We start from the raw sequence: 13,145 nt of genomic DNA on the forward strand, positions 1-13,145 counted from the left end.
AAAGTAGTTTTCGAGATACAAGGGGTCAAAGCCGGTCAGCTCAATAGCTTCCTTATAGAAGGTGCAAACTAAAAAGGCGAAAAACAACCATTTTATCAAAAATCTATCTCCTCCTACAGTTTTTAAGCAATCTTATTGAAATTTTCACAGTTTACTCTTTACTAATTTTTAAATCATTTAAGTGTAGAAAAAATTTTTATGTTGAGAAAAAGTCCCCTTTTTTCAAAAAAAGGTGTTTTTTTTAATTATAGACCTTAAGTTTGTAAATTTCAGTTATTTGAAATTCCAACACTCAAAAGCTTTTAAACTATGTAAGGAATATTTTTTTTGAAAATTTGAGGTACCTAGCTTAAAAAACCTAGGAGGAAATAAATTTTTAGTAAAATGGATATTTCCGCGTTTTTAGCTTGCGCCTTCCATTAGGTCCCTATGGAACTCTTCGGCTTTGACCGCTTATATCTCAAAAACTACTTTGTGTTTTGTTAAGCTATAAAAAGCATCTGGTAGCTAAGATAGTATTCTATTAAATAAGATCAACTTGTAAAAAAGTGTTTAACCCCCCTATAGCCTTAATTGTAAGCATTACTTAAAATGTTTAACCTTGTGGCTAGCTGTTCTACTGATTATTAGATTAAACTAATTATTTTTTTTGGTTTTTCAAAACCTCATTCTGACTCAGGAAAGTTTATAATCACTCAAGTTAGTTTTTTTGAATCAAAGAGTGGCAACCCTGATATTAGCTAAAATTAGGTGATATTCTGGTTGCCAAAAATTATTGAAAGTTTATTAGCTTAGCAAAAAAGATATTTTAGTGTTTTTTATTGTTCTTTCAAATTGAAGTTTTTTTTTACTGTTCTTTCAATTTAAAGTTTTTCTTTTGTTCTTTCAATTTTCATAAAATTTAAATGTAAATATTGTTCAGAAATTAGCAAACATACCAGCTACTATTTTTAACTGTTAATCTAAACTAGACCTTAATAACATATCATAAACTTTCTTATTATTTAATTATTTTAGCAGCACATTAATATTTTTTCTAAAGTATAATTTTTCAAAATTTAAAAGTATACAGTTAGATATAACACATAAAAGATAAACTTCACAAAATTATACTTAGTTAGTAGTTAGTTATATAAAATTTCATTATCGTACATAGTAGTTTTTATACTACTTACATTACAAATAACTTAGAGTACTAAGAATCCGGTTCCGGATCCGGCCGGATTTTAATTTGAAAAAATACCCGGGTCCGGTTCCGGCCGGATCTTGATTTGAAAAAAAAATCCGAAGCCGGTTCCGGCCGGATCTTAATTTGAAAAAAAATCCGGATTCGGGTCCGGCCGGATTCTAATTTAAAAAAAAAGTCCGGATCCGGGTCCGGTACATCACTAGTCTTAAGATAATAATTACAAAGAATTTTGTATAGAACTTTTTAATTGCTTTTTACACGTTTAAAACTGATTTGATCAAATTTATTTAATACGGAAATTGAAAAAAAATAATCGCGATCTAGATATACTTTTGAACATTTGGTTTCTTAAAATATCTAAGTACAAATGTTTTATAACAAAAGCCTAAAGTTCATGCAAAAAGACAGCCGTGAAAAAGTGATGCAAATGCAAAAATATCACTCTTGCAAAATATGAACAGTATAAAAGTGACGATACGATCGGAAGTTCCTTTTCCATAAACAAGTTAATTGTGTTTAGTAAGTCAGTCAACCTAACGAGAATTAAAAAAAGTCATAAAGAAGTTTTTTGACTGTAACTGTGACTCTCTTAAAGATTTAGAAGAGAGTTTACCAATTTTCTTTCAAATAAGTTCAAAGAAATTAGAAATGCTATCGCCCTCCAAAAAAGTGTATATTGTGCACACTTTCTTTTTTGCATTTAATTGTGGCTTGGTGCATATTGTTGTGCATACAAATAAGCATTGCACCACACCACTGTTAACACTCACGAAAAAACTATTCTATAGGTCTATATTTTAAAACTTTTTAAGTCAACTTATGCATATTCGTTTCAAGACGTTCTTCTTAAATATTTTTTACAATTAAAACCAGTCTTATTTATTAAAGTTCGTTTTACAAATTTAAAAACTCCTTTTAAATAAAAGTTATTTTTTGTTTTTATATTCAGGCTTTCTTAAACTCATTTTCATATACACTCGTTTTTCAGAAAATTAAATAATGATCGTCCCTATACATTATAAACCTATAGCTATAGGTATAATAATGTATAGGGGCGATCATAATAATCGTATTCATAGAATATCTAGTGTAAGTTTTGAATCACCGGTAAATTATGCTTAAGACTTTTTTTCTCTTTAGACCTTTAGTACAAATCTTAAAATAATTAGTGTAAATTTAGAATTTCTCGTAAAATATAACTGGTAAGTACCCCTCATAGACCCTGTACTCTTCAGAACTCTATCATTTGGTCTCTTTGCAGCGTATCGGTTTTAGCTAAAAACCACGTAGAAGATAAAAATGTTTTGTTTAGTGAGCCACATTTTGCCGAGGGCTGCAGTATTTCAACCCTTACTTTATTATGTTTAATTAAAATTACATCAGTATCAGTGATCTAAACGGTCGAGCAATTGTAAATGAAATCTATAAAAACATTCACCTAAAACTAAACAAACCTTTAAAAACGATTTAAATTGTTTTGTTCAGCAAGCGATAACTAGTTGTTTTGAATGCAAACAAAATTCATTCTTGGAATTTAAAATATCTAATATGAAAGTATTATTTTCTTTGATCCAACAACGTTACTGTTTAATTGATTTTAACTTTAAGTATAAATTATTTAACCTTTAGTTTATTTTAAAGCAACAAAATTAGAATTACACATGACGATATCACTCGCTTTTACCCATAAAATGTTGTTTTTTAAACGATAACAAAGCGCTCAAAGTAATAAGTCCTATGACCTGGTGTACGAAAAAACCTTTTAGTTAACGATTCGTACACCATTTGGACATCTTCATTAAACTTTTTTCCAGAAAAACGTTTACTGTTGCAAGGGGTAGAATTTGAGACTGATACTTTTTAACCATCATAACAAAAAAGTGTATAGTAAACGATTATTTTTTGTAAATTTTTTATCTTCAAACTTAGACTCTTTAATAACATGTTTAATACCCTTGTTACTGAATACTTTACGTTTACTTTTATCTACATTTTTAAGACTTTACAATAAAACTAAATTTACTAAATTAACTTCCATTTTCCGTTTTTTAAAGTTTACTACTTTGTTTTGAATTTTATGCACAGGACATGTTAGTTTTTGTTTGTTAATCAATCAATTATTTAAAAGTACAACTTAAAACGAAGGCAAGCTTAAATCTAAAAAAAGGTTAGATGCATATAGTTTAAAATAAAATCCTAACAAATTATAGTAAGCATAAAATAAAAGTCTAAAAATAATCATGTTACATTTTATATAAGATTTAAAAGCAAAAGTTGTAAGTTTTTTTGTGGTGCAGATTATGATAATGATAAGCTTTATTTAAGATTTTAAAAAAAAGAAACGATCGTATTATCCTGGAAATGACGTTAAAAGGTATCCGTGGTGTGCGACTCGATAACCAAAAGGTTTTTTCGTGCACCATTTCCTAGGGCCAAATATTTTTAGGTTTTTTTTTGCCGTTCAAAAAACTATTTATTTAGGTCAAAAAAAAAAAAATTTAACAAAGTTTTACCACTATAAAAAGTTAAACAACTTGTTTACATTAAACAAAAAAAAAATACGTAAAAAATAGTAACAAATTTGATTTATAATTTTAAGCTACTTTTTTAAGAACCCTTAGCTATCGTTTATAGTTGTTATAAGTCGTTTATATACACTGTTTATAAAGAAAAATAAATTAATTTGTACATATATACATCGTATATAAACAATAAATGTTTATTGTTTATATGCATTTTTATGTCCGGTCCTGGACAAACCGCATCCAAGTGGTGTACGACCAACATATTTTTTCGTACACCTAGTCTTAAGACCTTAATTTTTAAGTGTTTTTTTTGTTACTTAACAAACAATATTGTTTATTAACATTATTGTTTATTTAAAGATAAAAAAAACACTCAAAAAGTTTGGTCTGAGGACCTGGTGTACAAAGGATACACATAATTTGAAACTGTATAAGTTTGTTTGAATACATTTAGCTAAAATATTTTTTATTTAAAAAAATATTAAAGCTTATATTTGCTTATATTATTTTATTGAAAACTTTTGATTTGTTTTAAATTGTATGTTACTGTAAATACCATTGAAAAAAATTATAAAGTTTATTTATTTGAAGAAGTCTTATGGTAATTGGGGAAAACTTAAGATGGATAACAGAACACTTTAGGCGCCAAAATGTTTAAAATTATTTTGAGAAATAAAAGCTATCTAGTATCTACCCTTTAAAATAAATTATAATGGGCTTGTATACAAAGGTTGTATTTTATTTTCTTCCATGTATATCTAAGATATATTAAAATAAAAGATTATCTATACAATTTTTTTCTTCTTAAGTATGCATAAAAAATATTCAACTTTTTACAAAAAAATAGGAACAAATTGTTACAGTACATTAATTTCTAGTTTATCTTATTATTAGTTTGTGCATAACTTGTATCAATAGAGGCAGTTGGTAATGTTGTTAGATTTTGTAATTATAATTAATTTTTTATAACGTAGTGTGTACCTTTTACATAGTAATGTGCTGTGAATAGTATTTAAAACTTTGGAAACCATTAATGTAGTGGTCAGCTGCTTTTTACACTCAGGTTTCCATACACTCAAAGTTTTCAGACAACTTAGGCTTACTTAAGCTAGATACAAACATATAAAACTTTTTGAAAAACCTAGAGTTTAGTACTTTAAAAAAAAATCTGCAATGAACAAAAATAATTTTTCAAGTTTTTTACTATTCTTAGAGATAACATTCTAGTTTTTGTTTAAACAGGGTTGCCATAAAACCTGAATCCTGGAAAAACCTGGAACAGACATCTAATTGTACATATTAATAGAGTATTTTTGAAATTTTAAAAATATTTGACTAAAATAAATAAAGAGTTGTCACACACAGGATTGCCATTTTACCTGGAAAAACAGAATTTGACAATTAAGGCAAAAAGCTTTCTGGAATTTGAGAAATTTTGAAAAAAACCTGGAATTTAAACAATTTTCACTTGTTCAGCAGTAAAATTTAGATTTGACTCAAAAAATCTATCATATATTAAAAGTAAAAAAAAATTGTTATCTTCAAAAGTTTTTTTATTAAAAAAACATATTTAAAGTAGCTTTACAGTATTTTTTCAATGTTTTATACTCTTTAACACAGTTTCTTACCTTAAACTTAACTTAATACTAAAAATAGACCCAAAAATAAGTACTTAAAATTTTACTACAAAAAAAATTTAATTTTAAATTTTTATAAAATTTTTAATTTTTTTGATATATTTCCTTCATAATTTTCTAAATATTGTGAGAATTATTTCCTAAAAATTTGAGGTATTTATCTTAAAAAACGTAGAAGAAAATGAATTATTATTAAAATGGTCTTTTTTTTTCAGTTTTAGTCTGCACCTCCCATAAGGAACCTATTGTTGCCTCCAACTTGGACCAGCTATATCCCAAAAAAGTTTTAGTATACCTTATAATTTTAGTTACTTAAATAGTTTTGTAAAATTATATTGTTTTATACATCTTTAATTGATAGATAAAATTTTTTATGTAACTTATAAATAATTGATTTCCTTTAAAAAAATTGAAAAATGAGTATAACCTAGTGTTGTCTTATCTTTAAAAACAGTATTTCTTATAAGTTTAGCTAACAATAATGCAGATGCATACACTTACAATCTTCCTTTTAAATATTAAAAAAAAATAAACTTGAGGTATAATTAGTTTGTACCAGAGGTGAAGTTTTATCTTTTTATGATTGAAAAAAAAAGTTATTTTTGACTCAAAGAGTGGTAACTCTGTAAATATAATAGAGTTTTCTAGTTAAAAAGTATAGTTTTAGTGAATTTAAAAATTTCCAACAAAGTTGTTAATGATAAAACTAAGGTCTATGCACTTTATTTTGTATGATAAACTTTCAATAATGACTGTCTTACTTTCCATATAAATTATATATCTTCTCTAATAACTAACAATTTTTTACCTTACATTTAAAAGTCTTCTATCAGCCAGCTGGATTGTCTATGCTAAATTGTGCATAGAGAATAAAAATAAACGATAATAATAGGTTACAATGCACAGTAATGCAATAAATAAAACTAACTGATAATAAATAAAACTAAAAAAATATTCTGCTCATTTCTTGATCTTCTTCAGTTTCCTAAATTATAATTACCTTTATTTCAGTATTTTGTGTACAGTAGATCTCCATTTGGTGCCGTCATTTACAAGCAACTCTAACTCATCAATTCTTATCTTCAAGCTGTTTAGGTTGGGCTTGTATAGGTCCTTAAAGCGTAATTTTGGACAACCTTGGTTTTTATTTATAACTTGTACTCTTATTCTACAAAAATAAAACTTGTAATTTAAAAAACTTTGCCATTTGTTAAGAAGTCGATGAATTTCAAATTTTTTTAATATATTTATTTTATTTTTATAGCAATATTTTCAAAAGCCTTTATTCTCATATAAGCAGCTATTATAATGCAGGGTTACAGTAATTAATTGTATAAAAAAACATTAACTCTATTAATACTTAATTGAAATAAAGCTATTTTTGTGCTTGAAAAAATTGATTGTTTTTAAAGTTATTGTTTCATACAATGCAAAGGAATAGTATAAATATTTAGCTAATTAAATGAGTTCAAATACTTTTGTACTTTATGCTTTCATATAAGATCCAATATTATTAACAGTAAAAAAAATGCCGAACCCCCCTATGCCCTTAATAGTTACCACCATTTAGTTTTTTAAATCATTGAAATTAGTTGTATGTTTTTTTAGGTAAATAGAATATAATAAAATAATTACAATGAGGCTTTTTTTGGCACTTCTTGTTACATTACTGTTAGGGTTAGCAAGTTGTGATGAACCAGTACAAGTAGAAGAAGCAAAACTTAAAGGTATTACTAATAATGATGTCAAAATAGACGCAGTTGAAACTATAACTGAAAAAGTTGAAGAAACAGTTGAAGTTAAAGAGCCAGCAGTGGATGAACAAGCAGCTGAGAAACCAGCAGAACCATCAGTTGTTGAAGAACCTGTAGAAGCAGAACATGTAGCAGCTGAACCTGTAGCAGCTGAACCTGTAAAAGCTGAACCTGTAGCTGCTGAACCTGTAGAAGCAGAACCTGTAGCAGCTGAACCTGTAGAAGCTGAACCTGTAGCAGAAGAAGCTGTAGCAGAAGAACCTGTAGCAGCTGAACCTGTAGCAGAAGAACCTGTAGAAGCTGAACCTGTAGCAGAAGAACCTGTAGAAGCTGAACCTGTAGCAGAAGAACCTGTAGAAGCTGAACCTGTAGAAGCAGAACCTGTAGCTGCTGAACCTGTAGAAGCAGAACCTGTAGCAGCTGAACCTGTAGAAGCTGAACCTGTAGAAGCTGAACCTGTAGAAGCTGAACCTGTAGAAGCAGAACCTGTAGCAGCTGAACCTGTAGCAGAAGAACCTGTAGAAGCTGAACCTGTAGCAGAAGAACCTGTAGAAGCAGAAGCTGTTGCAGCAGAACCAGTAGTTGAAGAACCTGTAGTTGAAGAACCTGTAGTTGAAGAACCTGCAGTTGAAGAACCTGCAGTTGAAGAACCTGCAGTTGAAGAACCTGCAGTTGAAGAACCTGCAGTTGAAGAACCTGCAGTTGAAGAGCCTGCAGTTGAAGAACCTGCAGTTGAAGAACCTGCAGTTGAAGAACCAGCAGTTGAAGAACCAGCAGTTGAAGAACCAGCAGTTGAAGAACCAGCAGTTGAAGAACCTTCAGTTGAAGAACCTACAGTTGAAGAACCTGCAGTTGAAGAACCAGCACAAATTAAAGTTGAAAAAGAATCTGCTGAAGTAGTCCCTGAGCCAGAGGTAACTGAATCTGAAAATGTTGCAGAAGCTGCTAAGGAAGAAAAAGAAGGTAAAAAAATAACTTCTACTGTTGAAGGTTAGAAATTTGTAAAGTTTTGCTAATGCAATTTACAGCTTTTGTATAAAACTAACAGAACTATAACTTTATTTTGTAATGTGAAATTGATAAAATGCTTCTAAAAGTTTTCAACTTTAACATGCATTTTAAACATGTATGTTATTTAGTTTACAATTCAGTAAATAAATATACTTTATTTTTAACAGAACTAATGGAGACAACAATGGATTATTTAGAAAACCTAATGGTAAGTTTGTATATATTTATGTTTTTAGTTGGTTTTAAACTTTCTGAAACAAAAAGTGAAAACTTAGTAATGAACATGTTGCAAATACTGGGCTAAAATTTATTATTAATGAAATAAAAATTTCCACCAATTCAGAGTTCAGCAAACTGCTGCCACCAAGCCAACTTCGGCCTGTGATGTAATTCAAACGAAAAGTGTACAATACAAATAAAATTGTAGTAAAAACATACAACTGAGCTCTTAATTTAATAAATTTTTTTTTACCATTGCATGAATTGCTTATAGTTATTTAAACACACTTTTGGTTTAAGTTAATGTATTTATTTTAACGCTATTTAAAAAACCTGTGACCTGCGGAAGACTTTTTTCTTTACAGTGAGACCTGTAAGCAATTTTTTATGATAAAACTTACCTTATACCCAAAGCCTGTTGACCGACCCTTGCACTAGTTATTTTGAGGTCTAAGAAAAATAAACCACATAGTATTTTGTCAAAATCAATTGAATATAAGTAATTATTGTGAATTTAATAGATCTAAAATGCTCTGACACGGCAATAACTAGATTTGCCACATCTGGCTTGTTGACTAAAAAAAGGACTAATAGTAAAATATTATAGTTTTCTTAGGATTTTTTTGTTTAAAAAGATGGCAGTATTCTTACTACTCATTACTACATTTACATTGTAAAAAATATGATACAGGCTGGCCATTTTACGCGAAAACCATGAATAATCTGAATTTTTAAACTTAAGCGGAAAACCCAGGAATTTTGTAAAAAGTTAAAAAGAGTTTGAAAAATCTAGAATTTCAAACAGTTTTTATGCAAAAAATCAAAAGAATTAGATGATAAAATATAACTGTTATAGAAAATATTTATTTTGTTTTCTTCAAAGTTAATTTTCTGATAAAAAACATAAAAAGTATCATTATAGTATCCTTTTTGTAATTGTGTACTATTGAAAGCATTTTTCTACTTGGGTATATTTTTTTACTAAAAAGGGAGAAGAAAAAACTTGTACTTTAAAAAGCCTGCAAGAAAATCGGAAAACCTTGAAGAAAATTCTTAAAACTTAGTGGCCACCTTGATAATAATATTCTTAACAATGTAGCTTAGCTGAAGAACTAAATTGCACAAAGTTATGTTTTTAGAAAGCAAGAAGAAACTACGGAAACTAATAATGAATTTGTACAATACTTTAAAATAACTGAAGTACTTAACTGTAAAATATAAGATAATTAGAAGTTTTAAATAACTTTAGTTTAATGTTAGTGGTTTTAAAAATTGCTAATAGTTTTATCATTTCAGTGTTAAATTTTAATATATAAGGGTGTATTGTTTATATTATATATTTTGAAAGAAATAAAAATTACAGGAGAGATTTGGTGAGAAGCCTGTAGTAGCCACTGTGTTCCTTGCTTACCTTATTTCAATGATCATATTGTTCAAAAACTTCACCAGTGGCAAAAAAGATGTTAGTTTTTCAATCATAATGAAACGTATTTAACATCCTTTTTTGTTTAAATTAAATTTTTGTCTTAATTTTTTTCTATCAAAACTGTTACATGATTAAAAAATGTTCTTAATAATTTTTTATGATATGTAATTTCCGTCGTATACGTTTCAAGTTTTATAAAAAATAGTTATTTTGATTAGTTTTGTATAAATTAACTTGATTAATTTAGTACATCAAGTTTTCTGTATAGTATTAAACTTTATTGTATTTATTTTGATGTTAAATTCTATACATGATAGTCAATTTATAAAAATTAAATAAAAAAGTTTAAAATGTTATATCCTGCTTTCATTGATTATAATTGATTTTTAAACCACTAGCATACTTAAATACTCGTATATGCTTTCAGATAAAGTGATTACTTTGATTAACTTGTTAAATGTATTTACATTTCAATGATACGAAACTATATACTAAAACTGTATTTTTACCTCACTTGGTTAAAATTAAAATTCAAACTTAATAATCTTTTAAATTTTGAAACGGTGTTTAGGTGGTTTTATAACGCGTAATTAATTTGCAACATGAAATTTTGCACAGGTACAGTGAAGTGTGCTTCTATTCAAACAAATTATTTGCACATATTACGCAACGCGTGTTATGCCAACCGTGTAGAATGCCGCCGATATACGTGGAAGGTAAAAAAAACTGCTTACTTTTCACTGGCGATCAGCTGATAAATTTGTAAATATTGTTGCATTCTATTTAAAAACCCTCAATTATTTTTTGTATGCTGATTTTTATTCACTGTTTGAACTATTTTCAATATCTGTTTTTATAACATAGTTAAAAAATTAAATTTGTATTAGTATTAACAATATTTAAACAAAGTTGTTCCTGACCACTTTAAAAGTTTTGAATAATGTCTGTTTTAACCTTTCATTTCATTTTTGTTGTTGTTATACACATGATTTTGCCAAATTTACTCTCTACATATATAAAGGTACTTGACAATCTGTTTTAATAACTTTTACTTCGTTTTTCTTTTATGCAGTTGAATTTGCAAAGCTCTAAATTGTGTCGTTAAAAAACTTGTGAAAAATAAAAAAATAATGTTTATAAAAAGTTTGCACTTTAAATGTAATTATATTTTTTACACTGCTAATTAACTACAAACAAGGGTTGTCACACATTTAAACTACTCAAAATAATTCAGGCTTGAGATATTAAAAAAAGAATCTGACTGGTTTTTTGTTAGAAATTAAATGATTTTGATATTTTTAGTTAATTACTATAGCATAACTTAACATTTTATTAGTTTTATGTAGTTTCAATTGTTAGGTAAATTTTCCGCTTTTCGGAAAATGTTTAAGCCAATACCGAAGTTAAATTGCACATGAGTCAAAAATTTTGATATATTCAGATTAGTTTTTGGTCACCTATGCTAAAATTTAAGTTTCCAAAATTCTAATTCTCTTATTTTAGAGGATAACAAAAATTATCGAAATTCTAAAAAATATAATATGTTTTTGAGGGTAAAATTTTTAAGATAAAAAAAGACTAAATATCCATTTAAATGAAAATTAATTATTTACTAAAAACAGCCATATATGAGTAGGTTTTATATCTTTTTTAGCCATATCTCTAGAAATAATTTAAGAAGTAATAGTGGGGTAGCTTCAAATATGTTTATACCCTTAACCCTAACCCACCTTACCCAAACATAAAAAAAAAAAAATAAATAAAAATTTTATTATTAAAATAGAAAAATAAACAAGAAAAAAATTGCTTATTATTTGATATCTTAAAATTTAGAAATGAAAATCATGGTTTTATCAGCTACAATTCTTAAAGAGTTGAGTTAATGGTCTGTATTAATAATTAAATAAATGTGATTTTATTTTCTTCAAACCTAAATAAATATTATAAGATCATGTACATCACCATTTGTGTGTTGGAGATTCATCTGAGTAAGATAAGTAATTTTCTGAAAAGAATTTAAGAAAGTTGTAGTGACATTCTTTAAAATTTGATCTAGTGGTTTCTAATCTTCATGAGCCAGATTGAAGTTACCGAAGAAAATAATGTTCTTCAAATAAATTGTTCAACCAAGTTTGTCATATGTAAAGCTGTTGTTTTAGAATTTCGAGATAATGGAAAAATATAACACTTTTAGTTTAATTTTACTTAAGTTGATGTATATAGATGATTGTTTGACTTAAGATAAAACTATTTTTTGTAAGTCTTAAATGGTGTAAGTTTTACTGAGAAATGCAACACCTCCCCTGTGCTTGTCTATGACGACGCATAGCATATCTAAAGTCAGACGATTGCACCACTAACTTAATAGCCAGTCAGGTTTTAGTTAAAAAATTAAGTTATTACTTTTTCTACATGTATAACTTATAACAAAATTTCTTTATTCAAAGTACTGCTTACATTGTACATTTAAGTATATGGTACTTAAAAAACAACTAAGTTTACTATGAAATTTATTACTATAGGCAAACTAGAAGCTCCAGTATCTTTACAACCAATTAGCAAATTATAACTTTTCTCTTAGAATTGTATCTTAAAGTTATTTTAGAAACAAGTTGTGCTTGTATTAAACAAAACTTTTAAAATCGCCTATAGTCCTACAGTTCCTGGGTGATTAAACCAAAAAACAAATAATGAAATCTTTTTTGTTGCGTCATTAACAGAATTAGTTGCTAAAAAATTAAAGGCTATGTGGTTCAGTGCCTGTTTTCCTATGTATTATTGTTTGCTTTCAGCATTTATTTTTTTATTTACTACATATAGCTTGCTACTATTATCAGTCATAAATTATGAAGAAGTCATTTTTGTAAGTTGATTATTTGTTGCAGCGCGAGAATATGAAAATCATTTTAAAATCTTGTCAATTCTTTAAAATTTCCTTATTTAATTCCTTTAGGATAAATTGAAAAGTACTTATTTTTCACTTTAATGGACAATCTTGACTTTTTTAATTGTTTTTTTATTTTTCTCTTTTATATAATGTTATCTGCGTGTCTTCTATACTGTTTTTTGGTTTTTTTAATAATATTATACTAAAGATGCTAATCTCAAATTCATAAACTTGGTTTTCTTCCTTTTATTAGAAGATATTCTATAATTTATTTTCCAATTTTTGCTCACTAAATCATGTCTTGATATTTCTTTAAGGTGTAATTTAAAACAAAACCACGTAATAAACTGGTGGGAACTACTAGCAAACAAAAGAAAATTTTCAAAAGTAATAAAATGATTGATGTTAAAAAAATCATAAAGTAGTGTCAACAACTGGATTACAAAATATGAAAAAACAAAGAGAGATTTTGCTGTTTTTTTTTGCAGCTGTAGGAG

The 13,145-nt window shown here is 27.3% G+C and overlaps 1 protein-coding gene across 1 annotated transcript; it reads left to right on the plus strand.

Moving 5' to 3' along the window:
• Positions 1–6,964: 6,964 nt before the first annotated feature.
• Positions 6,965–10,876, plus strand: LOC145829285 (uncharacterized). The gene is made up of 4 exons (XM_082937039.1): positions 6,965–8,095; positions 8,284–8,324; positions 9,699–9,797; positions 10,380–10,876. The coding sequence occupies exons 1-4, from the start codon at positions 6,988–6,990 to the stop codon at positions 10,386–10,388; spliced, it is 1,257 nt and encodes a 418-aa protein (XP_082793165.1). The 5' UTR covers positions 6,965–6,987; the 3' UTR covers positions 10,389–10,876.
• Positions 10,877–13,145: the final 2,269 nt, after the last annotated feature.

The sequence above is a fragment of the Thalia democratica genome, chromosome 2 (assembly GCF_965202585.1).
Source record: "Thalia democratica chromosome 2, ktThaDemo2.hap1.1, whole genome shotgun sequence".
In the NCBI taxonomy this organism is placed as follows: domain Eukaryota; kingdom Metazoa; phylum Chordata; class Thaliacea; order Salpida; family Salpidae; genus Thalia; species Thalia democratica.